Source organism: Leptonychotes weddellii, chromosome 8 (assembly GCF_054177405.1).
Source record: "Leptonychotes weddellii isolate Sample4059 chromosome 8, ASM5417740v2, whole genome shotgun sequence".
Taxonomy (NCBI): domain Eukaryota; kingdom Metazoa; phylum Chordata; class Mammalia; order Carnivora; family Phocidae; genus Leptonychotes; species Leptonychotes weddellii.
In genome coordinates, this window is record NC_138376.1 from 60,901,204 (window position 1) to 60,927,423 (window position 26,220).

At 33.8% G+C, this 26,220-nt stretch overlaps 1 protein-coding gene across 6 annotated transcripts in view; it reads right to left on the reverse strand.

Annotated features, from left to right (window-relative positions):
• Positions 1-528: 528 nt before the first annotated feature.
• The window catches only part of IBTK (inhibitor of Bruton tyrosine kinase), a 208,417-nt gene continuing 182,725 nt past the window's right edge, over positions 529-26,220 (reverse strand). For all 6 annotated transcript variants that reach the window (XM_081828589.1, XM_081828588.1, XM_081828586.1 and 3 more), the window contains 4 exons: positions 13,412-13,546; positions 3,318-3,389; positions 2,775-2,907; positions 529-1,802 (listed from right to left, as the gene is read on the reverse strand). In XM_081828589.1, the coding sequence (XP_081684715.1) occupies positions 1,671-1,802; positions 2,775-2,907; positions 3,318-3,389; positions 13,412-13,546 (472 nt within the window). In that variant the 3' untranslated portion in view covers positions 529-1,670. The remainder of the gene's footprint in view (positions 1,803-2,774; positions 2,908-3,317; positions 3,390-13,411; positions 13,547-26,220) is intronic.

Genomic DNA, 26,220 nt, shown 5'->3' on the forward strand with positions numbered 1-26,220 from the left:
ACTAGCAAAAGAATTTTTTTTCCCAATGAAATTTTATATAACACCTAACTATATAAAATGGACCATAAAGGGCAACACTCTAATGGAGGTTTGTAAAGGCCTAAAGCCCCACAGACTCAGTCAGCCCTTGTCCCTCCTTCACATCCCATCCAACAAAGGCTCTTTAGAGTGCTTCCCAGGCAACATGGAGTGCACTGTGAAAACCATCACTTTGTAGCATCTTTAAATGTTAAAGATTCCAATATGCATTAAGAATCAAAGCTTCATATGAAATAAAGCAATTCAGAAGGCCTCTTTACTGCAACTTCAATAAAACGTTATAAAATCATTTCTTCTCAATTTAAACACAATATAAAACTTATCACAGACACATCTTAGGAAAACTGCCTTTTTTAAGTGGTGAAGGAATGAACACACAGCATCAACGCAAACAATACCGGCTATAATATAGTAGATCAGGAGGAATAATTAGTAATTCCTCCTATGCTGGTTGTCAATATAAGATATCAAATACACATTAACAGTAAGATGGATCAAGATTATTTATTATTGCACATTTGCTTACAAATTTAGGTAGAGCTAAGCCTCAAGTATTAAGTTAGTTTCAGCCATATTTCAATCACCTGAATTACAGCAGTGAATTGCCTGTATGTTCCCCTAGGATTATGTTTCAGAAACTAGAACATTAACCTTCCCAATTTGTCTAGTTTACTGGAGCACAGATTTAACATTTGTTTTTAAAAAATTTAACCACTCAAAACCAAAGAGCATACTGTAAAGAGAACAATGTTTATGCCTATTCATATAACTCAGGCTCAGAGAACTTCTGATTACATAATATTGTAAAGGGTCTTCAAAACTATTCAATTCTTGTATGTATAATTAAGCATTTATTTTGGAAAATTTTAATATTTTGATAAATTGATTCTCTCATAATCAGGCTTTTATAAGGTCTTCCCTCCCCACCAAAAAACCAACACACAATGACTCCAAATTTAATAAAGGAACCATTATCTTGGACAAAAGCTTCAGAATAGTATTCACATTCTCTTTTCACTGTACTCTGTAGTTTAAAGCAAAATATGCGTACAAATTGAAATAATACAGCATTTGAGCAGTCCATGCTTTAAATAGATCTGGAACATTGATGGCCTGATCAAAAAAGATGCAAGAATGAAAACAACTACTATTGCAAACATAAAATTTTGGCCATTAATGGATCAGAAGTAATGGCTGATGCTCCTACTTTAAGCTCATCAATATCATATTAAAAAAAAAAAAGTGACAACAGATATTTGGCAATATCTTCTAAATTATTTATCCCAAATTCTCAAATGGAAAGTTATTTTTAATGCCTCACACTTAAATTTTATACTTCAATCACTCATGTTTTCCTTTTCAGACTGTTCAGGAGAAATAATTCTACTTAAATTTTTAACCTAGTAAGTTTTTCCTCTCACAGAGTTTTACATAAAAAGTTACTGAAATCACAATTTTGTGGCATTTGTTTTTAATCATACAAACATTATATACCTAAACTGCACTAAAGAAATTAGATCCTTTCTTATTCTATCTAGAACGATGTTACCAAATTTGTAAGAACTCTTTTCCATAACTCTGCTTTTTAACAATCATGATTTATGAAAAATGCATTTCAACTCCACAGCAAATTAGCATCCATGCTTATTCCACATAGGTACTGCTAGTGGTCCCTGTGGTGTCCTTTCAACAATGACAAACTCATCAGGGTTGCCAAATGCCTCATAGAAAACCAATAAATCTTGTATCGCATGCTCTTCAATCTGAAAAAAGGGTGAAAAAAAAACTTGCTTTAATCTTTTAGCAGGATTATATTAGCTTTCCAGTTTCCTTTTGCAGAAGTCCCACTTTCTATGAATACAATGCAGCAGAATTAAATTAGGTATCCTGCTATCCCCATGGCAAGTAGAAGGCTTAAAGCCTGAAGAATAATCAGATAACCGCCCTCTCTTAAATTTTAATCTTGTGCAGAAAGAAAAAAACCCTGAAAATAGTTGTTGGAATCCATTCATTCCAATAACTTCAGTGAGATACTTTCTGCTCTACAAGTCTTCTAACTCTTCAGGGCAACTAAGGGTCTTATCTGTTTCCAAGCCTGGGTCCCTGGTCCTTCAACTAAATCTGTGGAATTTTAATATCCCTCTAATAATTTCTCTTTTCCGTAAGTTAGCCAAAGTTGCTATCTGTGGCTTACAACTTAAGAACACTTACTGATACAGAAGCACTAGATAATGCCGAGTTCATTATTGATCACTTTTATTGTTTTTAATATTTATTTATTTATTTATTTATTTTAGAGAGCACGCACAAGTATGGTGGGAGGGGGAGAGGGAGAGAGAGAATCTTAAACAAGCTCCACTGCCCAGTGTGGAGCCAGAAAGGGGGCTCAATCTCATGACCCTGAGATCATGACCTGAGCCAAAATCAAGAGTCACATGCTTAACGGACTGAGCCACCCAGGTGCCCCATTGATCACTTTTAAAAACTAAAACAGTCCAAAGCATCACCAGTGCTAAAAAAAAAAAAAAAAAAAAATTACCCTGGTGACAATTTAGTCTAAATTAATTATCCTGAATTCCTTCAATTAATACTACTGAGTGCTTCAGTTTAGTTTTATATAACATTTTAATGTAATAAATATATGCACCTCTGTGATCAAAATAAACATAATTTTCTTAAGATGAAATGTAGTATAGTTCTTCTCTAAATTAAGTCCATAAAGGCACATTACTTACCTGAATCAAAGCCAAGGGTTTTTCTCGACTTCTGATAAGAGCTGCTTCTTGCTGTAGTTCTTCTTCTACAATAGATGCAAAAGTGACTGGGGCTACCATGGAAGGAGCAGTCAATGAAGAAGACAGCCAGGGACTGAAAGAATAGTAACATGAGTTCTCATTCATCTTCCCAAATTTTTGCATATAAATTCTCCTCTGAAATATTCTTCAAGAGTGTTACATTTTTTTTCCCCAGTGACCTACAATATAAAGGGACTTGGAAGCTTTTGCATTCTCTTTACAGAATGGTGAGGTGAAAAACAGAGGAAAGGAGAGCTAATATTTTATTTGGATCAGTGTTTTAGAGAAAACTTTAGAAAACACCAAAAGGATGGATGGAGCAGAAATGATATAACCAAACAGAAAAGTAACTCAAACTGTGGAGCAGACAGTAGTCAGAAAGCTCATTCTATTCAATATTCTACTCCCAATTTTTAATATTATCTTTCACTGCTAAACAATAGCCTAGCTTTGGAGGCTCCAAAGCTAATCAATTAGCCTTACTTGTGACTGTCTACAAGTGGTAAATCTGAAATATGGTTGCCTTCTGGTCCTGGGGTACCATGAGTCGAGCATCTGCAAAACAAATGCCAAAATTGGAGATTAAAACTTCTACTAATATTAGTAAAAGTGTTTATTAACAGAAATACAGAGGAAGAATTACAAGTCCTGACTCAGGATACAAGTTAATGTGTGCAGTCAGACTTACCTTTAATATTGTAAGTAAAAAAAAAAATCTATGCCTAGGTGGCTCAGTCAGTTAAGCGTCTGCCTTCATATCTAACAGTCTGGAATCTAAGGGTCCTGGGATCGAGCCCCGCATCTGGGCTCCCTGCTCAGTGGGGGGAGTCTGCTTCTCCCTCTCCCTCTGCCCCTACCTGTTTGTGTGTGTACACGGGCTCTCTCAAATAAATAAATAAAAATCTTTTTTTAAAAATCCTGTGTATAAAATACCATAGAGGAAGACCTCGCAAGAAATGGTCTGTTTCTTCTAATAATATTCATATAACCATTTACTATTATCAAACATACATTAGGAAATACAGAAAGCTTTGTATATAAAGTTTTACATTAATAAGTTTATGAATAAAAGTGAAAAATTAGCACTAAGTTTCAAAATACATACAAACTGGATAATTAGCAGCCAAATTTTGTGAGCAACTAATATAGTAAATATTTTGCTAAGCCAGAAATTATAGGATGGTAATATAAGATATAATTTCTATGTTCTAAGAACTCACAAAATGAGGAAACAATATATAATTTGAAGTATAGCAGAAAATAATTTAAGACACTATCTAACAAGGACTATAAAAATCAAAAAAGGGGCGCCTGGGTGGCTCAGTTGGTTAAGCGACTGCCTTCGGCTCAGGTCATGATCCTGGAGTCCCGGGATCGAGTCCCGCATCCCTGCTCGGCAGGGAGTCTGCTTCTCCCTCTGACCCTCCTCCCTCTCATGCTCTCTGTCTCTCATTCTCTCTGTCTCAAATAAATAAATAAAATCTTTAAAAATCAAAAAAGATTTGGTCATTTGAGAGGGCCTCATGGAGAAGACAATAAAAGAGGTGTAGGATGAGGGGTTAGGAAGTATTCCTGTAAGGGAAAAAATTAACAAAGGTACTACAGAGACTGGCCTAATTGTGGAATTTTACAGCTAGAAAAGTACCTAGAAATTATCTGGATTAATCAAATGCCCTCTTTCAGGAATGAGCAAACTAGGCTTAGTCAGGTTTAACAGAAAGTCAAAGAATGAACAAACCGGGTCTAAAATACTGACTTCCTGATTCATTTATGGATCATTTGTGGAGTTACTAGGTATGTGTAGCACTATGGTGCTGAAAATCAGGCTGATTAAAACTCAGTCCCTTCAGGAGGGAAAACTGAAAGGGGAGAAATCAGAGAGGGAGATGAACCATGAGAGACTACAGACTCCGGTAAACAAACTGAGGGTTTCAGAGGGGAGGGGCAGCTGGGGGATGGGGTAGCAGGGTGATGGGTATTGAGGAGGGCACGTGTTGTGATAAGCACTGGGTGTTATACGCAAGTATTGAATCAATGAACACTACATCAAAAACTAATGATATACTATACACTGGCTAACTGAACATAAAAACAAAAACAAAATTCAGTCCCTTCCCCTCTAAAAACTCTGAGGAGAGAGATTTAAAAATCTATTTATAAAGAATGATAAAACAATGGGAGATAAAACAATTGATACTTGTACCAATTTGCATAAAGTAGTATGGATTCACAGGAGAAATTGACATGAGGGCATATGCTGTTGGCTTCACTGAAGAAATGGCATTAAAGCTGAGGAGAGTGGCACTGAAGTAGGGTTTTTGGTTGTACATATACATGAAATGGTAAAAGACTTTGGTGGCTTAAGTAAAGACAGGCTGTTCTTTTCAATAAATAGAATGATTTGGAAGAGATTAAAAGAGAAATAAAATTAAAATGAGCCAGTAAGGCCAGAGTACAAAGTGCACTGAAAGCTAAAACGTTTAGACTTGATGTATGGACAAATAAATTTATTGAGAGTATTTTCATATATATTACCTCATTTAATCTTTGCAATACTCTATAAAGCATGTATTATTTACATTAGTGATTAGGGAATTTAGACTCAAAGAATATTATATATATATATATAACTGCCTGACTCACAGGTTGGGAAGTAGCAGAAACAGAACTCAAAGCAGATCTTTTTCACTCAGAAGACAGTATGTTTTCCATTATCACAAACCTGCCTTTATTTCTATTATTTCCCTTAGTTTAGAATACATTCCACTACAAATGTTTTCTTATTCTTTAAGGACTGGTTCAAATATCACCTTCTCTCTGCTCCTACAGCATTTCAACTACTATTACAGAGCTTCCCACACCGTGTTGTTATTGTTTGCACATCTGTCTTAACTGCTAGACTAGTCTCTCAAGGTACAGCACTGTACCTCATTCATGTGTCCAACAGAACACCTGGAACACAGTTGTTTGTAAAAACAGATTTAAAGAATAAATAACAGAATCAGAAAGCCAAAGGATTTTAAATATGAGATAAAAGCAGGTTTCTGTTTTTTTTAAGTTCCTCATTCCTCTGAATTACTGGTAACTTTTTTCTTCTAGATGTTAGGTACTGAATGAAGTGAAAATAGTATAGTTATATGTTCTTAGTTTTAAGTTCTAGGACTTGAAATCTCCTGGATGCTTGACCTATGACATCCAAAATAAGAGAAGTCTCCAGGATGAAGTAGAAGACTTGTAGCCAAGAGAAAAATGAAGCTAAGGAGATGAACTAGAAAGTTACTGGAATAAATGTTACAAGATGAAGAGAATCTAGACTAGAATAACTATAAAATAAATGGAAAAAAATTCTACATTCTGATGGAAGAGAGAGCTACCTTAGAGACTAAATGCAAATTCCCATGGTTAAGTTCCTTGAAAAGTCCTAGGAAGGAAAGAAGGAAGGGGAAGAAGGGGAAAGGAAGGCGAAGGGCAAGAAAGAGAAAAGAAAGAAAAGAGAAAAGAAAAGAAAAGATGAAAAAAAAAAGAAAGGTCTTAAAGTCAGTCCGAGGCTAGAGATTAGAGGCCTTCTAGGGCACTAAAGCATAATATGCTAGCCTCTATTAGGTGTATACATAAAAGTGTTAAATACAGGCCTAGTCCCTTAAATGTGTTTGAAATATCTAGTTGGTAAGTCTAAATGAGCACACATAAAAGTTAAATGAATGACTTGAGTGGTGCTCAAAAATCCCTCCCTGGTATCTGGGATTGGCTAAAAATTTTGACACTGTCAAAGAAACGGAAAAATATTGTAGAATCAATCATTAGTAAGTAAGAAGCAGCAGCTACAAGCTGTCTGTGAAAATGGTATGGTACTGGCTAAAACAAACTGAATATCAGAACTAAAGTATCTTATATAGGCCTTGTTAAATCACAGTTGAGCAATCAGAGCTTAAGTATAACAACTTACCTGTATAACATTTTATAATTTATAAAGTACTTCCATATACGCTGTCAGATATAAGCCTTATGATAGACATTACTGTTCTTATTTCAGATGTGATGAATCTGGTTCAGAAAGGTTCACAGAGGGCTACTGTGTTAGACTGAAACTCAAATCTGTTTTGTAAGATTGTAATCTCAAGTCTTTCCATTAATGATTTTTCAGTGGATAATCTCATTAGTTATAAATTTATCCAAACAACTGAAAGTCCATGAAAATTTCATCTTAGAATGAAGTAAAACTACTAAATAGAGCTATGATTAAACAAATACCAAAAACATACTAAGCTTTCAGATAATAAATACAGGTATTTGCAACACAGAAACAGACATCTCAATAAACAATCTGTATAAAAATTGGCCTTCTGAAAATAAAAGCAACATTAAAAGGCTGGCAAAAATAAAATCCTCTTTCAGTGATTTTTGTTCAAACTGAACAACATTAATCTTACCAAATTTAGGCTTTGAGAATAACTAAATTACTTCTTACTCGTACCATCGACTTTTAACTTTTTTAAGGAATTCAGTATTAGCTTAATTACAAAGATTTTTATGTAAGTTTAGAGCTGATATAATTTTTGTCTCACAAGTAGTTTTCCTTAACAATAAGAAACACAAGATCAGTTTCTGTCCAGAATTACATAAAGGGGTGCTTAAGTGGAAGGAAAATGAAAGAAAACACATGAAAATGAAAAAGAACACATAAGTAACAATAAACACACAAATTCCACAAATCCCTCTTTTCTGCATTTTAACATCCCCAAATAACATTGCCATTCCTGGATTTCCCTAGCCTTGAGAGAAAAAAAAAAAATCACATTTTCTACAATTAAAACAAGAATATAAGATTTGAGGAATTTCCTAAGATGAACTCCATTACACTTGCCACACAAATTCTCTAAAGGACCACAGCATTTGTCTTCTAGCTATAATTCTATTACTTCTATTTACACTGCCTCTATTATACTTCTCCTCTCTTAAAAATCTCATCCTATGTTCAAAAGCTTATGGCAATAGATCAATATTTTTCTAATACTATTTATACGACCATACATATAATGACCAAATATTTGGCACTGAATAAGAAAAGTGTTTATGAACTATTACTCAGGCCCTTCTTCAATTGGGTTTTTCCTGACAATTCCAATCCAGTCATTTTTTCCCCTCTCTGAACCACTCACCTGGCATTTAAATCATATACTGCTTGTGACTTAATACTGTTACACTGTATTGCAATTTCACTCTTGACTTTTCATTTAACTTTCATGTGTGCTCATTTAGACTTACCAACTAGATATTTCAAACACATTTAAGGGACTAGGCCTGTATTTAACACTTTTATGTATACACCTAATAGAGGCTAGCAGAATGTTGTGCATATGTAATTTGGTGAATTACTATTTTACTTTGTTTTATTATTTCCTTTTTAAAAAAGCTCATTTATGATTTCACATTTTCTGTAATAAAATTAAAAATGAAAGTCAAGCTGTTTCCATTCTCAGTCATCATATATTACACAGTGATCAGTGATAATATACAGCTATTTAAAACATTTACTTCCACTTACCAGACAGCCAAGCTATGGATGGCATGACACTATTATACACTCCTTTATACCATTATAATACTCCTGTATAATACTGTATACTATTATACACTCCTTTACAATTTCCAAACCAGTATAATAGCAGAAGCCACTTTTCACAATTAAGAGCCTTAATGTTATAGCACACTCTAGTGATCAACTATGAAACCACAGATCTTCAATATGGTAAGACAGACTTATCCAAAGAAAATAAAATTTCAATCTATAGTGTTAGTATTTAAAATGTAAAAATATTACAGAAATGAACTTAATATTCATGCCTTACAATTTACACACCTAAGGCATACACTATAACTTACTCATTAGAAACAAATGTTACCTGAAACAGCTACAATTTTACCTCATTTATTCATCTTGTTCTCAATGAAAATATTCTAAGCATTGGTAATTCAGTGAGGAGCAGAGATCAATCTCTCACTGAGATGACTCTCTTCTCCTATGCTTTCACTGAACATATGTTAGATACACAGATATTAAAATACTTGTAGTTGAAAACATTAAACAAAGAATCACACTAATCTGTGAAAAGTGTGAGGAGTGAGAATTGCTATGGGAACATATCATAGAAAACTGACCCACTAAGGGAAGTCTGACTTCTCCAAAGAATATGACTGAATAGAGATTGAAAGAAGAATCAGTCAACTAGTCAAAGGGGAGGTAAGTGGCAAGAAGTAAATGGCATTTGAGAAACTGAGAGAAGAAGATAATGAGAATCCAGAGATGTTAGAAAGATAAGAGGTTGGAAGAAAACAGACTATGCAGGCCTTAAAGCCCAGATAAGAATTCTATCTTTTACCCTAAGAACAGGAAGATCTGCCATTTCAAAAAAGAACATAACTGGCTCGGTATATTGGAGGAGAGGAAGATAGGTTATGCCAAGACCAGTTAGGAGGCTACTCAGGTGGCCCAGGTGAAAGATCACAGTAATCTGAATGAGGGTAAAAACAGTGGAGATAAAATTTAATATATGATTTGAGGAATATTTAAGAGCTAAAACTGGCATGTCCTGATGATAGACTGAATATTGGTCGGGAAGATGGAATATTAAAGACTTGCAAATGCCATTTAACAAGGAAGGAAACTCAGAAAGAATGGGTTTTAAAGAGAACTTTATTCTTTAAACTAAGCATCATGATATACTTTTTTGTTTCCAACTACCCATAGAATATTCCATTCTTCTCATGAAGAACTGGATTTCATATATGCATTTTTTAATTGAAGTAGAATTGACATACAATGTCATATTTGTTTTAGGTGTACAAGAGTGATTAACAATTCTATACATTATGCTATGGTAACCACAAATGTAATCACCATCTATCACCATACAACGTTATTACATATTGTTGACTATATTCCCTATGCTGTACTTTTCATCCCCATGACTTATTTATTTTATAACTGGAAGTTTGTAGCTCTTAATCCCCTTCATCTATTTTGCCCATCCTTCCAACCCCTTCCCCTCTGGCAACCACCTACCCATTATCTGTATTTATAGACATAAATGTTTTGCTTGTTTCTTCTGTTTCTGTTTTGTTAGACTCCACTTAAAAGTGAAATTATATGGTATTTGTCTTTCTCTGACTTACTTCACTTAGCATAGTACCCTCTAGGTCCATCCATGTTCTCACAAATGGCAAGATCTAATTCTTTATGACTAAGTAATATTCCATCTCACACACACACACACACTCTCTCTCTCTATCTTCTTTATCCATTAATCTATTGACAGACACTTATGTTGCTTCCATAGCTTGGCTATTGTAAAAAATAATAATGCAGTAAACATAGGGGTGCATATATTTTTTGAATTCATATTTTTGTTTTCTTTGGGTAAATCAGGAAGAAAAAATCAGGAAGAATGGGCTGTTTTGTATTTTTGTTCGATTTTATGAAAGGGGTTTGAGGAAAACATTGTTTGGTTTTAGACAAAGTTAAAGTACTTCTGAACATCCAAGTAGGAAGGAGTTATGAAGAAGACACCTGAGTATGTCTGAAGCTCAGATGATAGTTGTGGGCAGGCAATATAATTTTTGAGGCTTTAGTGTATAGCTGATAACTGAAAATAGAAGCTCATGAAATGGTGTAGAAAGAATATAAAGTGAAATGAGAAGATGACCTGTAATTGAACTTCAAGTAGAATGAGTCACATAAAAGTTCATGGTTTTGGCAATATGGAGATCACTGCTGAACTTAGCTTGAACTATTTCAGTTTAGTAATGGGACTAGAAGCCAGACTGGATTAAGAAGTGACTGGGAGCCGACAGCTCTTTTAAGAAATCTGGCTGTGAAGGGAGTAGGGGATTGGTAATGATAGGACAACTGTTAGAAGGAAGTGTGGGAGATGACTGAGGGATTCATTACCTCACCCAGAACACATGAGAGAGATCTAACACATATACAAAACCAGATGGGAGGTATCCACCTAAAAGGACAAGGCTGAATATCCACAAGAAAAGAGAGGGATAATTAATAGCTTAAGGCATTTAAAGTGGAAAGGAATGAAGATACCAGCACAGGTATAAATATTAACCATAGATAGGAAAAATAACTCTTCCAGTGCAAAACAAGAAAGGAAAAAAATGAATAAAAATAGATGCAGATTTGTTTCACAGTAAGAAAATAAGGAAGTTACATGTCTTTCTATTTAAAAGCCTGGTCTATATCACTTATCACACAACTTACAAAAACCAGTGGTATTCTTATGTTTCTCTTATATCAATAAAAAGACTATATTCAATTTTTAAAAATATTGTGATAGATGCAGGATCATTAGAGTATAACAATTTTTTTTTAAATTTCTAAAAAAAATTTGGAATCAAAAAACATAATAAGATGTACAGACTTTTTAAAAAATTTTTTAGAATTATGTACATAATAGACACATTCATAAAAGAAATATATAAACATAAATGCATGTGTATGTGTACAGTGGCACTCAAATGCAGTTGAAAATATACATTTTTACTGTGAGAATTTAACAACACTTAAAAACCTACCTGTCACTTAGGAATGGAATAAAATGCCCTTCCCTCAACATCTTTAAGAATACAACTTACAAAACACTGAATAGTTTTACATTGTTTAGGTTCAGTCATTTTCATTGTATCATAAAATGTTCACCAAACTTTGTTAGTACTTTTTTTCTGAAATACATTTTGAAACTAATAAAAAAAATGCATTTAAATACTTTTAATACATTGATGATCACTGGCATGTTAACTTCTGTTGCCAGGTTAATTCATTTCTATACCAATTCAAGAAGAAAATTTCTTCTGCCATCTCTGTTTAAATGAAGTATGCTCTGAGAGAATCTTAAATCATAACTATTTCAGTCAGAATTTTCTTAATATTAGACAATTAAATGCTGAAATAAATGTTGAGGCTGATTTTTATATACTTAATTACTTGTGTAACGTTTCTCTTCTCTTTTGGACTGTGTGTTCTCTATGGGCAGGGGCTATGTTAATTTTATCACTGTAACTCTAAATATTTGTCAATTTTAAGACTACAAATGTCTTGCATCACATCCAGTTCTGTAATTATGATCCTAACAAACCAGCCTTAATATTCTCACTTTTTCATAAGTAAGCATATAACAAGTTTATCTATTTGATATGTTAGAGTAACATTTAAGACTTTTATAGTGTTCCACTTATAAAAGTTTTCACAAAGATAGGGAAATAGACCAAATGATTTCTTCAGATTCTTTCTGATCTCCGATTTTCCATATTGTAAGTAAATGGCTCAAGATCTTTGGTCCCAAATGTATGTTATAATAAGGCAGCCAGTCACAATATCAACAACGAAAATGTTTAAAGAATTCATCTAAACCAATAATTTCCAATGTTGTTGTTAGAAGACTGACAGTTCCTCCGGAGTTGCTTACAGGGCAGATATGATGAGGTTAAACTATAGTATGGTTCCCAGAACCCTCTTCTTGGTACAATCACAGAAATTTATACTAACCTGTTTGATAATACTGGAATTAGACATAAGATTTCACATTAAAAACGGTTTAGGGGGAAATGGTTTAACAAATAGTGTTAAAAAAGCTTTATCATTATGTAAAACAATATTAATCTGGTCACAGCTGACATTTTTAATTACATTTTTGTTTTGTCTAAAATACTTTAGGGTTTAATATCTTTGGGAGATGTCATATTAGCAGAAATAAGAAAAAAAAATCCATTTAGCCAACCAACTTGAAACACAGTTCTTTCTTCCAACACTGGACTATCTAATGCTCCAAGAATGATCCTTTTTGTACAATGATTAAAAGAATTTACATAACATGGCAGAAAAGCTATTTTTATTAGAAAATTGCTTTTAAATTATGTTTAGATTTTCATGTTCCATGTAGGCATTTAAAATATGAAACATCTTTTAAAATACATTGAACTTTAAAAACTAGTATCAAAAACAGCTAGAGAAAAAACTGGAAACACCTAAAGGCCCATCAACAGATTCAGATATATGGGTTGCTTTATAACAATGAAATACTACTCAGCAATAAAGTGGAATGAACTAATGATACACATAGCAACTTGGATGAATCAAAAACTATATACTGAGTAAAACAGAATTTTTAAAAGTACAGACTAAATGATCCTATAGGTGTAAAACTAGAATATACAACATAGTCTCTACTGACATGAGGATTAGTATCTGCATAGAGAGTAAAATGGGGAAGGGAGGAAAGATTACCAAGGGACATGAGGAAACTTCTGAGAATGACTGTTATAGTCATTGTCTTGAATGTAGATGGTAATGGGTTCACAGGTGCATATATATGCCAAAACATCAAATTGTACACTTCAGATTTATACAGTTTACTGTAAGACAATTATACCACAATAAAGCTACAAAAAAATAGACATGTTAATTTTGAATGTAAAAGAATGTGTAAAACTCTGATAAATTTTTAAAGATTTTTTCAGAATGTAAAACCAATACAGAACTTTTTAAGGTAAAAAAATGTTTAACTTATTACCTTTCAACTTTTGGAGCCAGGGAATTTTCTATTCCTTTAAAACAAACTTTTTTGACATGATCTCCAGTAATAGATTTTTTTTCTTCTAAGAAATCCCGGAATGACTTGGATGAAACTGAATGCAGAGAAGATGCCCTGCAAAAGACAACAGAGATCATGTTAAAACATCCATTTTTTAAAAGGTCATTGCTAGAAATCACAAGGAGAAAAGGGAGAGAATGTATACAAAAATTTTACAGTGATGATATATAGTTTTTAATGTGATGTTGGATTCTTGCTGTTAGTTGTGAATCAAAATGATGTGATTAAAAAACAATGGAGACCAACACTGAAGATAACCCAGATGTTGAAATTAGCAATGATATTAAAAACGTGTTAAAACGATGTCTCAGGCAACAATAAAAAAATGCTCAGAATAAACTGAAAAATAAGCTCAGGGAAAAGAAACTATGAAAAAGAACAAAATAGAAATTCAAGAACTTTTAATACAATATTTAAAAAACAAAATTCACTGGATTGATTTAACAGCCAGAAGAGAATCAGTAAAACTGAAGATAAATCAACAGAACTTTTAAAACTGAACAGAAGGAAGAAAAGATTGAAAAAAAAATCTGCCACGGGGACTTATCAGATAATATCAAAAGGTCTACCGTAAGTGTAACTGGGAGGACCAGAAGGAGAGGTTAGAAATATGGCAGGCAAAAATATTTAAAGAAACAATAGCCAAGCATTCCCCAAATCTGGTGGAAGATATAAAGATTTCAGCAAACTCCAAAGAAGATTGATCTAAAGAAAACCATACTTAGGTATATAATGAGCAAGCTGCTAAAAACCAAAGATCAAAAGAAAATCTTGAAAGCATCTTGAAAGAAATACAACACAGTATGAAAACACCTAGCTTATTAGAAACAAGGAAAGTCAAAAGACAGTGGAACATCTTTAATTTGATGAAAGGTAGGAAAAAAAGCTATTGATCCAGTATTCTATATGGGTGAACTTGGACAAGGATCCTCTCCAAGTCAGGATCAGAAACGATTACAGTCCTGGATGAACCTTGATTACAGCAGTGTGGGAGACTTGAGCCAGGAGCACCCATAAGCAATAACTCAGTGAAGCCTGACCTAAAGGAACTATAAGACAGTAAACACTGATTGTTTTAAGCCATTGTTTAGGGATAATCTGTTACAAAGCAATAGATAACTAATACAAGATACCACTGGAATTAAAAAGATAATAAAAATTATAAGTAATTTTATGTAAATAAATTTGACAACTTAGATAAAATGGACAAATATCTTGAAAAAACAATTTATTAGGGGCACCTGGGCGGCTCAGTTGGTTAAGCGTACGATTTTGGTTCAGGGTATGATCTCTGGGGTTATGGTATCAAGCCCTGTGCTCAGTGGGGAGTCTGCTTCCCCTCTCCCTCTGCCCCTCCCCCCCCTCAGGCACACTCTCTTTCTGAAATAAATAAATCTTTAAAAAAATATTTATGAAAGAAAATAAAAATATAAAATAATATATATAGACCTATCTCTATTTGAAAAATTGAATTAATACCACTAGTTTTAATTGTAGAAATTGACAAATTGATTCTAAAATTTTATGGGAATACAAAAAACCTAAGCCAAAGTATTCTTTTTTTTTTATTAACATAAAATGTATTATTTGTTTCAGGGGTACAGGTCTGTGATTCATCAGTCTTACACAATTCACAGTGCTCATCATAGCACATACCCTCCCAATGTCCATCACCCAGCCACCCCATCCCTCCCACCCCCCTCCACTCCGGAAACCCTCAGTTTGTTTCCTGAGATTAATAGTCTCTTATGGTTTGTCTCCCTCTCTGGTTTCATCTTGTTTCATTTTTCCCTCCCTTCCCCTACAATCCTCTGCTTTATTTCTCAAATTCCTCATATCAGTGAGAGCATATGATACTTGTCTTTCTCATGACTGACTTATTTTGCTTTGCATAATACCCTCTAGTTCCATCCACATCGTTGCAAATGGCAGTATTTCATTTTTGATGGCTGTGTAATATTCCACTGTGTATATATACACCACATCTTCTTTATCCATTCATCTGTTAATAGACATCTAGGCTCTTTCCACAGTTTGGCTATTGTGGACATTGCTGCTATAAAATTGGGGTGCACATGCCCCTTCAGATCACTACATTTGTATCTTTGGGGTAAATACCCAGTAGTGCAATTGCTAGGTTGTAGGGTAGCTCTATTTTCAACTTTTTGAGGAACCTCCATACTGTTTTCCAGAGTGGCTGCACCAGCTTGCATTCCCACCAACAGTGTAGGAGGGTTCCCCTTTCTCTGCATCCTCGCCAACATCTGTCGTTTCCTGACTTGTTAATTTTAGCCATGCTGACTGGTATAAGGTGGTATCTCATTGTGGCTTTCATTTGTATTTCCCTGATGCCGAGTGATGTTGAGCACTTTTTCACATGTCTATTGGCCATTTGGATGTCTTCTTTGCAGAAATGTCTGTTCATGTCTTCTGCCCATTTCTTGACTGGATTATTCTCTGGGTATTGAGTTTGAAAAGTTCTTTATAGATTTTGGTTACTAGCCCTTTATCTGATATGTCATTTGCAAATATCTTCTCCCATTCTGTCGGTTGTCTTTGGTTTTGTTGACTGTTCCCTTTGCTGTGCAGAAGCTTTTTATCTTGATGAAGTCCCAATAGTTCATTTTTGCCCTTGCTTCCCTTGCTTTTGATGATGTGTCTAGGAAGAAGTTGCTGCTAGCCAAAGTATTCTTAAAAAAATACAAAGTTGGAAGAAGATAAAACAAGTCCGAGTAATCAAGACAGAGTGGTACTGACATAAGGATTAACGAACAGATCAGTGGAAAAGAATAGAGAGCTCAAATATAGATCTTCACATCTATGGTCATTTTAATTTAAATAACTGAATTCCCAAAACAATTCAGTGTAAAAGTATTTCATCTATAATAAACAAATGTTTATAGAAGAAAAATACCTTTACCTTTATCTCACACCATATCCCAAAATTAATTCAAGGTGGATCACAGACCTAATGTAAAAGCTAAATATCCTAGAAGAAAACAAAACACTATCTTCATAACTTGGTGGCAGGCAAAGGTTTCTAGGACTTATACAGGAATAAATATCAAATAAAGAAATGGTGAATTAGACTTAACCAAAATTAAAACTTCTGATCAGAAGACACTGTTAAGAAAACAGAAAATATCTGCAAAACATGTATTTGACAAATGACTTGTATCCAAACTGTAAAAAGAACTCCTAGAGGGGTGCCTGGGTGGCTCAGTCAGCTAAGCATCTGCCTTCGGCTCAGGTCATGGTCCCAGGGTCCTGGGATTGAGCCCTGCGTGGGGCTCCCAGCTCAGTGGGGAGCCTGCTTATCCCTCTCCCCACTGCTTATTCTCTCTCTCTCTCTCAAATAAAATCTTTTTTTTTTTAAAAGAACTCCTAGAACTCAAAACTAAAAAACACAAGTAATAAAAGGCAATTTCAAAGAGCAAGCAAAAACGATTTCAATAGATACTTCACAAAGAAAGATATGCTAATGATCAATAAGCACATAAAATAGTGCTCATTATTCATCAGGGAAACACAAAACCACAATGAGAGGTTGCTATACACCCACCAGAATGGGTAAAATTAATTGACAATATCACATATTGGCAAGAATATAAAATAACCAATGCTCTCATACATTGTTGGTGGGAGGATAAAATGGTACTAATACTATGTTAATAGGTCTGGCAGTTTCTTAATAAGTAAACATATATTATATCTGTATAATCCAACAATTGTCCCTAGTATTTATCCAAGAGAAATTAAAATATGTCTCTAAAAAGGCTCAAACAAGAATGTTAACAGCAGCTTTATTCATAATTGCCAAAAACTATTCAATAGGAATAAACACAAATTGTATATTCATACCTTGGAATACTACTGAGTAATAAAAAGGAATAAATCATTGGTAAACACAATCCAGATAAATTTGAAAGACATGCTGAATGAAAGAAGCCAGAGAAAAGAAACTACATTATGTTTCATTCTCATTATACAAAGTTCTAGAAGAGGCAAAACTAATCTGTGGTCAAAAAAGAAAAATCAAAACAGTGGTTGACATTGGTATGGAGGAGGGGGCCAGGATAAAAGAGAACTTTCTAAAGAAAACTTTGGGATAATGGTAATGCTCAGCAATTTATTAAAAAGATAATAAACAATGACCAAGTGAAGTTTTTTCCAGGAACGCAAGGTTGGCCTAACAATAAAAAAAAAAAATCAATATAAAACATACATTAACAGGATAGAGTAGAAAAATCTTATGGAAAAGGCCTATGATCCAAAATATGACCAATAAAAGGCAAAGATCTGAACATGCATCCCAAAGATATAAAAATGGCCAATAGGCCCTTAAGAAATGTAAAATAAACCACACCTACTAGTAGCTAAAATGAAAAAGATTAAGTGTGCCAAGTATTGGAAAGGATATGTAACAACAGGAACTCTCACACACTGCTGGCAGAAATATAAAACATGACCATTCTGGAACACTGTCTGGTGCTTTTCTTATAAAGTCTAACATTCACTTAACATATGATCCAGCAATTCCACTCCTAACTATTTACCCAAGAGAAATAAAAACATGTCTATTATGACTTTAATAACTTTTTTCATAAAAATATAATGGAAACCCAGTATTTCTCAACAAAAAAGGAAGAAATTATGGGATAAATGCAACAACATGGATGAAGCTCCAAAACTTTAAATTGAATGACAGAAAGCCAGACATAAAATAGAACATTACTGTACTTATATGCCATTTATACAAAATTTGAGAGCAGGCAAGAACTAAGTTATAGTGACAGAAATTTCATCAATGGTGGCATAGGTGGAGACTGAGAAAAGGTACTGGGATGACAGAAATATTTCTTTTTATTTTCATTGGGGTGGTGAATACACAGATGTATACATTTGTCAAAACTCCTATACATAAAATTAGTGCATTTACCATATGTAAATTATACCTTGATAAAGTTACTTAAAAAAAAAAAAACAGTATAGAAAAGGAAATCTGAACTCCTTCCCAAATGACTAAAGTTGAAAAATGTCAAGTTTTGGTAAAGAGGTGGAGAAAGCACAACTCATATACCACTGATGAGAATGTTTTGTGATAGCCACCAAAAATGAATATATGCATATCCTATGACCCAGTTATTCCTAGTTATATACCCAATAGAAATGCAAATGTACTTCACCAAAGACATGAACTAGAACATCTATAGCAACACTAATCTTAATAATAAAACAACGAAGATATTCAAATGCTAACAAAAACTGAATGAATAGATTAGTTGCAGTATATTTACACAGTAGAAATTAGTACTCATCAAAATATGACTGAGTTTCATAAATATGTTGAACAAAGGAAGCCAGACACAATTCTATTTATATACATTAAAAGAAAATCTATGGAAAGAGAAGTCAGGATAGTGGATGATAAAAAAGATAGTGGGTTGGTGTAGGGGGATGGGACATAGAAGGGTGGCAGGAGGGGACTCAAGATGCTGGTAATGTTACTTCTTGATTTGAGGGCTGGTTGCACAGGATGTGTTCAGTTTGTGAAAATTCAACCTATACAGTTATGATAACTGTACTTTTTAAATTTTTTTTTAAAGCTTTTATTTATTTATTTGACAGAGAGAGACACAGTGAGAGAGGGAACACAAGCAGAGGGAGGGGGAGAGGGAGAAGCAGGCTTCCCGCGGAGCAGGGAGCCCGATGCGGGGCTCGATCCCAGGACCCTGGGACCATGACCTGAGCCAAAGGCAGATGATTAACGACTGAGCCACCCAGGGGCCCCTGATAACTGTACTTCTAAGTGTATATTGTTTTAATAAAAAGTTACTTAAAATGTAAACCTAATTTTACATTGATAAAATAGAGGAAATAAAAATTAGGTTGATCTAAATACACAAAATTAATCACACCCAACATAGGTTTAGTTAAAAGTAGAATGGGGTGCCTGGGTGGCTCAGTTGGTTAAGCGACTGCCTTCGGCTCAGGTCATGATCCTGGAGTCCAGGGATCGAGTCCCGCATCGGGCTCCCTGCTCGGCAGGGAGTCTGCTTCTCCCTCTCCCACTCCCCGTTTGTGTTCCCTCTCTCACTGTGTCTTTCTCTGTCAAATAAATAAATAAAATCTTTAAAAAAAAAAAAAAAAGTAGAATGTATTTTAGACTAATACGAAAAAACAGGCAAACAATTAAAAATCATCTATTCAGACTAATTTAGCTTTCAAAGATTTCATATTCAGATTTTATGATATCAATCTCTTAATTCAACAATGTTTTATTTTACAATCAATGCAAAAACAATTTGTAGGATAATAGGGTTAGGCACATAAGCTCTGTTGCTAGACTGACTGGGTTCAAATTTTAGCTGACCGTGAGAAGTTAACCTTTGTGTTTCAGTTTCCTCATCAATAACAGGATACTAATACCATCCGCATCATCATAATGGTTGTTATGAGGATCAAATGTTAATTTATGAAAGAATACTTAAAATAGTACCCAATACAGAGAAATGCTATGTTAAGTCTTACTATCCATGATTTTCATAGCATTTAACAAAACTTACTGTGATTTAAGAGAAAAAAAGACAATGAGAACAAAAGTTCTGACATGAAGACATATCATCAGTTATAAAAGGCTTAGTATCTCTTTCCTTCTAAAGTCTTAAAATATTTTAAAAAAATAAAATTAATTTTTCTATTTATTTATCAGAGAGAAAGAGAGAGAGCACAAGCAGGAGGAGCAGCAGAGGGAGAGAGAGAAGCAGGCTCCTCACTGAGCAGGGAGCCCGATGCGGGACTCGATCCCAGGACCCTGGGATCATGACCCGAGCTGAAAGCAGATGCTCAACCAACTGAGCCACCCAGGCGTCCCCAGAAAAAGTAATTTTAAAAGATAACCTTTAGTTATTAGTTATTTAATACACTAGATCTGCACCATATCCTTAGCATCATTTTCAGAATCTTTAACATTAGAGAATCAAAATTATAAGCAATAATAATATGTAAATAATTTCCATGCCTTTTTTTTTTTCTATTTTTCTTTACTCAGAGAACAAAGTGGTCATGTTACTAAGTGAACACAAATGCTAACAGGATAATACCCCAAAAAGTTACATTCATACTGGCAAGAAATCATGAAGTCCATACCTAAATTACATTCATAAATTACTTGAGATATCCCATAAAAGAGCAAGGCTTTCTAAAATCCTGGATTTTGTCTGAATAGCTCATTTGTACCTAACGCTGACCTAATTACCAAACCATATCTGCAAAACACGTGACTGCATCACGTCATTTAATTCTTACAGTAACAATCCTAAAAGATAAGTATTTTTATCATCTCCTTTGTTTAAAAGAAGAGTAAAACCAAAGTTCAGGGATCACCAGAGAGAAGGCAGAACTGGGATCCAAATCCAGTTCTTAATGATCATAGAACTCATCCTTTATCTAGTATACCACTGCCTTCAGTAAGAAATCAAGACACTTCTTATGAAGTGCTAAAGATAACACAAATAGGAAGAAGACACTGATGATTCACAGTATGTCTTGTTATGAGCTAAGCAAAACAACAAAAAATTCATAACAAAACAAAAAATTTTTACCAAATTTCTATTCGCTCAGTAAAGATTAGATCAATCAATACAAAACATCTCACATAAGATTTTTCTAAGAAAAAAGAAAAGTTCACCAAAAATTTAATACATGTTAAGGAAATCAGTTAATCATGTGGCCGTATTACAAATCAAGTTACAATTTATTAAAATATAAATGCCTATCATTATATATTTGATTAGACAGTGTTGAAGGTGCTATGCTAAATGTTTCATGCTTTAACTCCGTTTCAGCTTCATAATACCCCTGTGAAATAGGTACTGTTTTTAGCTCTATTTATGGATAAGGAAAGTAAGAGAAAGATTAAATAACTGATCTAAGTTTATATTGCTACCAAGTAACAGATCCATGATTTAAACTCAAACAAGGCTCACTCCAGAACCCTGGGTTAATCACAGTATATACTGCTGTCCACATATAAGTCATTTGCTCTAAGTAAAACCTTATATCAGAGCAATTTTCCTTATAGATTTCTATCAGAAATATGACCTACCTAGGTATTCATGCTAAAAATATTTCTTCAAAAGGAACTTACCTATGACTTGACCACAAAATTTTTCCCAAAACACATACATACATAAAAAGTTAAACACATATACAGAAGAATCATTCCCCATTTCCTTAACAACTCCTTCCTCTTCCCAAAAGCACACATGCCTAAAGGTTTCTATTAGCAAACAAGGTAACTATGGTGTACAGTATAACATTAGCAATTTGGGAACACTGCTGGCAAATGTTCTTGCCTGAGAATCCATTCAATGTCTCTGTAAGTATTCATGTTTCTAAATACAGAAATTTCACAATGATCTGTAAAGCACAAGCTGTCAGATTGATCCTAGTAATAATTTAGGGACACCGAGATGTGGTAAATGATACTTCTAGATGTGGTAAAACTCAAAACTTTTTTAAAAAGCTACTGATAATCTTCTTAGGAATAAATGTAAGTAACAGTGCTTATAAAATACCTTAAACTCATATGTTCATTAATCATGCACAGTGGTTACCTATAAAATGACTTACCAGATTTCTTTAAATGAGTTCTATTCTTTCCACTGATCATGCCATAATTTGAAAAGTGTCTGATTTCCCATGATTTTGCTTTCTAAACTCAGGCTCTGGCATCTTAGCATCTTAGAAACCACAGTAGCTTTATGAAGAAGCATTTGTAGACATTTGTAACCACATAAAAAATTGAGATTTTGTTTCTCAGCTAAAGCAGCCCTGGAATTTTAGCTTTAATAAATAAAATTTCCAGCTCTAAAAAGTTAAATAATTGAATTAGTATATAATTTATAGGTAACCTCTACATGGAATTTGGAAGAATTTATATTCATACATCAAGCCAGGCCACAAAGATTGTGCATTCTTCCACTCAAGATGACTGGTGAGAAATGTATTATTTCTCCAATTAAAACAGGTGATAATGAATAGTGACCAAATCCCATATACACTCGGTGTTTCACATTAGATTTAAGTTCAGCTGATCAGAACTTCATTCTAATGCAAGAACCAATTCTCTTTAATACACACTGCCACATTTAACTGTAGACAGCAGGAGTACAACTAGGTATTATGAGTCATATAAACTAGGTGTGTGAATCTGCAAACAAACTAGTGAAAATCCTTCCCACAATCGGAAGGAGACTTATAGAGCTAATTTGTGATTTCCTAATGAGCTGTATCTTAACCTTAATATTAAGATAAACATAGCATAAAAACATCTTCTACGGAAATAAAATTGTGTTAGATGATTCTTCAGAATGATGAAGATGCACCTTTGGGAAATAGCTTTAAAAACTTAAATCACTACAGTATTGAATATACTCTATACATACAATTTGTAAATCAGATTAAAATGCTAATTTAATCTTAATTTTCTAATTTATTCATAGAATAGTAAATTAAATTCTACCAACTTTCTTTAGACCAACATTTACATGGGATATTTTCAGGAAAACAAATCTATTCCATTTTTTAATTTCTTCAAGCATATACTGCATGTATTTATACCCTATGTGTAAAAAGTATTCAAGAATCAAATGATTATTTCCATTTACACTAAATATGGGTCAAAATTCATGAATTCCAAACATCAACCATTTTATATAAACATGTTTTTAAGATTTCTAACAAATACCTTGATTTGTGCCATTAACTTATAAAATTTCCATAACCAAAGTATAGTAAATATTTTATATCCTTATTTTATATATATATATATATAATTTTTATATACACACTGGCACTACATATATTTTACTAAGTTACCTCAGCCCACTGTTTCATGAGTACAAATAGAAGTATATATAGCAGGAGAATTTAGCAGAAATGCACTTTTAAAGATCCTTCAGATACCAAAAATACTACCAAGAAATCATAAGGACATAAATAATTTTACAACTCACTTTGATAATTCAGAATAAAATTATAATTAAATTTACTTGGCGTCCTAAGATACATAAAACCACTATTGATTAGTTTGTATTTTTTAATTTTACTAAAGTATAGCTGACATACATTATATTAGTTTCAGGTATGCAACATAGTGACTCAACATTTATATACATTGTGAATTGATCACCCACCATGAATCTAGCTACCGTCTGTCACCAAAGTTGTTACACATTATTAACTATATTCTCTATGCTACACGTTATATCTGTGTGTCTTATTTATTTTATGACCAGAAGGGTGTTCTTTTGACTTTTTAATCCCCTTCCCCTTCTCCCCTCTGGTAACTACCAGACTGTTCTTTGTATGTATGAGTCTGTTTCTGTTTTGTTCATTTGTTTTTCAGATTCTACATATAAGGAAAATCCTACAGTATTTGTCTTTCTCTTCCTTATTTCACCTAGCATAATACCGTCTAGGTTCATTGATCTTACTGCAAATGGCAAGATTTCATTCTTTTACTTTTTTTTTTAATATTTCATTCTTTTTAATGGCTCCTATTCCACTGTATGTATATATACCACATCTTTATCCTTTCATCCATCAATGGTACTTAGTTGCATCTATATCGTGGCTATTATAAATAAAGCTGCAATGAACATATTCTATATTTATCTTTTCAAATTAGTGTTTCATTTTCTCCATATAAATACCAGAAGTAGAATTGCAGGATCATATGGTAGCTCTATTTCTAATTTTGTGAGAAACCTCCATACCGTTTTTCATAATGGCTGCATCATTTTGCATTCCACCAAGTGCATGAGAGTTCCCTTTTCTCTATATCCTCACCAACACGTTATTATTGTCTTTTTGACAACAGCCACTCTGACAGGTGTGTGGTGATAGCTCATTGTGGTTTTAATTCGCATTTCTCAGATGATTAGTGATGCTGAACATCTTTTCATGTGTCTGTTGGCTATCTCTATGTCTTCTTTGGAAAAATGTATATTCGGGTCCCCAGACCATTTTTTAAATTGGGTTGGGGTTTTTTGTTTGACATTGAGTTGTATGAGTTCTTTATATAATTTGGATATTAAATCCTTATCAATCACATCATTTGCAAATATCTGTTCCCAGTTGGTAGGTTGCCTTTTTGTTCTGTTGGTTTTCTTTACTCTGCAAAGGCTTATTAGTTTAACGTAGTCTCATTTGTTTATTTTTGCTTTTGATGCCCTTGTCAGAGGAGACATTTCAAAAAAATATGTTGCTCAGGGGTCCCTGGGTGGCTCAGTTGGTTGAGTGTCTGACTCTTGGTTTCAGCTCAGGTCATGATCTCAAGGTCATAAGATTAAGCCCTGTGTTGGGCTCTGTGCTCAGAGCAGCAGAGTCTGCTTGAGATTCTCTCCCTCTCCCTTTGCCCCTCCCCTGACTTGTGTGCGTGCACACACTCTCTCTCAAATAAATCTTTAAAAAAAAAAAAAAAAAAACACGTTGCTCAGGCCAATATCCAAGAGCTTACCACCTATGTTTTCTTCTAGTAGTTTTATGGTTTCTGGTCTTAAATTTAAATTTTTAACCCATTTTGAGGGCTTTTTTTGTATGTAGTATAATGACCCAGTTTTCCCAATACCATTTATTGAAGAAACATGTTCTTTCCCCATTATATGCTTTTGCCTCCTTTGTCAAAGATTGACCATATAAACATAGATTTATGGAATCTATTCTGTTACATTCATCTATGTGTCTGTTTTTGTGCCAGTACCATAGTGTTTTGATTATTATAGCTTTGTAATAGTTTGAAATCAGGGAGTGTGATACCTCTATCTTTGTTCTTTCTCAAGATTGCTTTGGCTCTTCAAGGTATTTTGTGGTTTCATATAAACTTTTAGGAGTATTTGCTCTAGTCCTGTGAAAAATGCCCTTGTTATTTTGATAGGGATAGCACTGAATTTGTACATTATTCTTAGTAATATGGACATTTTAAAAATACTAATTAGGGCGCCTGGGTGGCTCAGTTGTTAAGCGTCTGCCTTCGGCTCAGGTCATGATCCCAGGGTCCCGGGATCGAGCCCCCCATCGGGCTCCCTGCTCCGCGGAAAGCCTGCTTCTCCCTCTTGCACTCCCCCTGCTTGTGTTCCCTCTCTTGCTGTGTCTCTCTGTCAAATAAATAAATAAAATCTTTAAAAATAAATAAATAAAAATACTAATTCTTCCAATCCATAAGCACGGTGTACCTTTCTGTTTGTGTTATCTTCAATTTACTTCATCAGTTATAGTTTTCAGTTCTTTCACCTACTTGGTTAAATTTATTTCTAGGTGTTTTATTCTTTTCAATGCAATTGTAGAGAGTATCATGTTCTTAAATTTTCTGACAGTTCATTATTAGTGTATAGAAAGGTGACAAATTTCTGTATATTAATTTTGTATGTAACTTATTTATTCTAATAGTTTTTGGTGGAGTCTTTAGGGCTTTCTATATATAGTATCATGTCCTCAAATAGTGACAGTTTTACTTTTCCAATTTGGATGCCTTTTATTTCTTTTTCTTATCTGATTGCTGTAGCCAGGACTTCCAGTACTATATTGAATGAAAATGGTGAGAGTGGACACCTTTGTCTTGTTCCTTATCTTGGGGGAAAAGCTCTCAGTTTTTCACCATTGAGTATGATGTTAGCTGTGGGTTTTTCATATGTGGACTTCATTAAGTTGAGGTATGTTCCCTC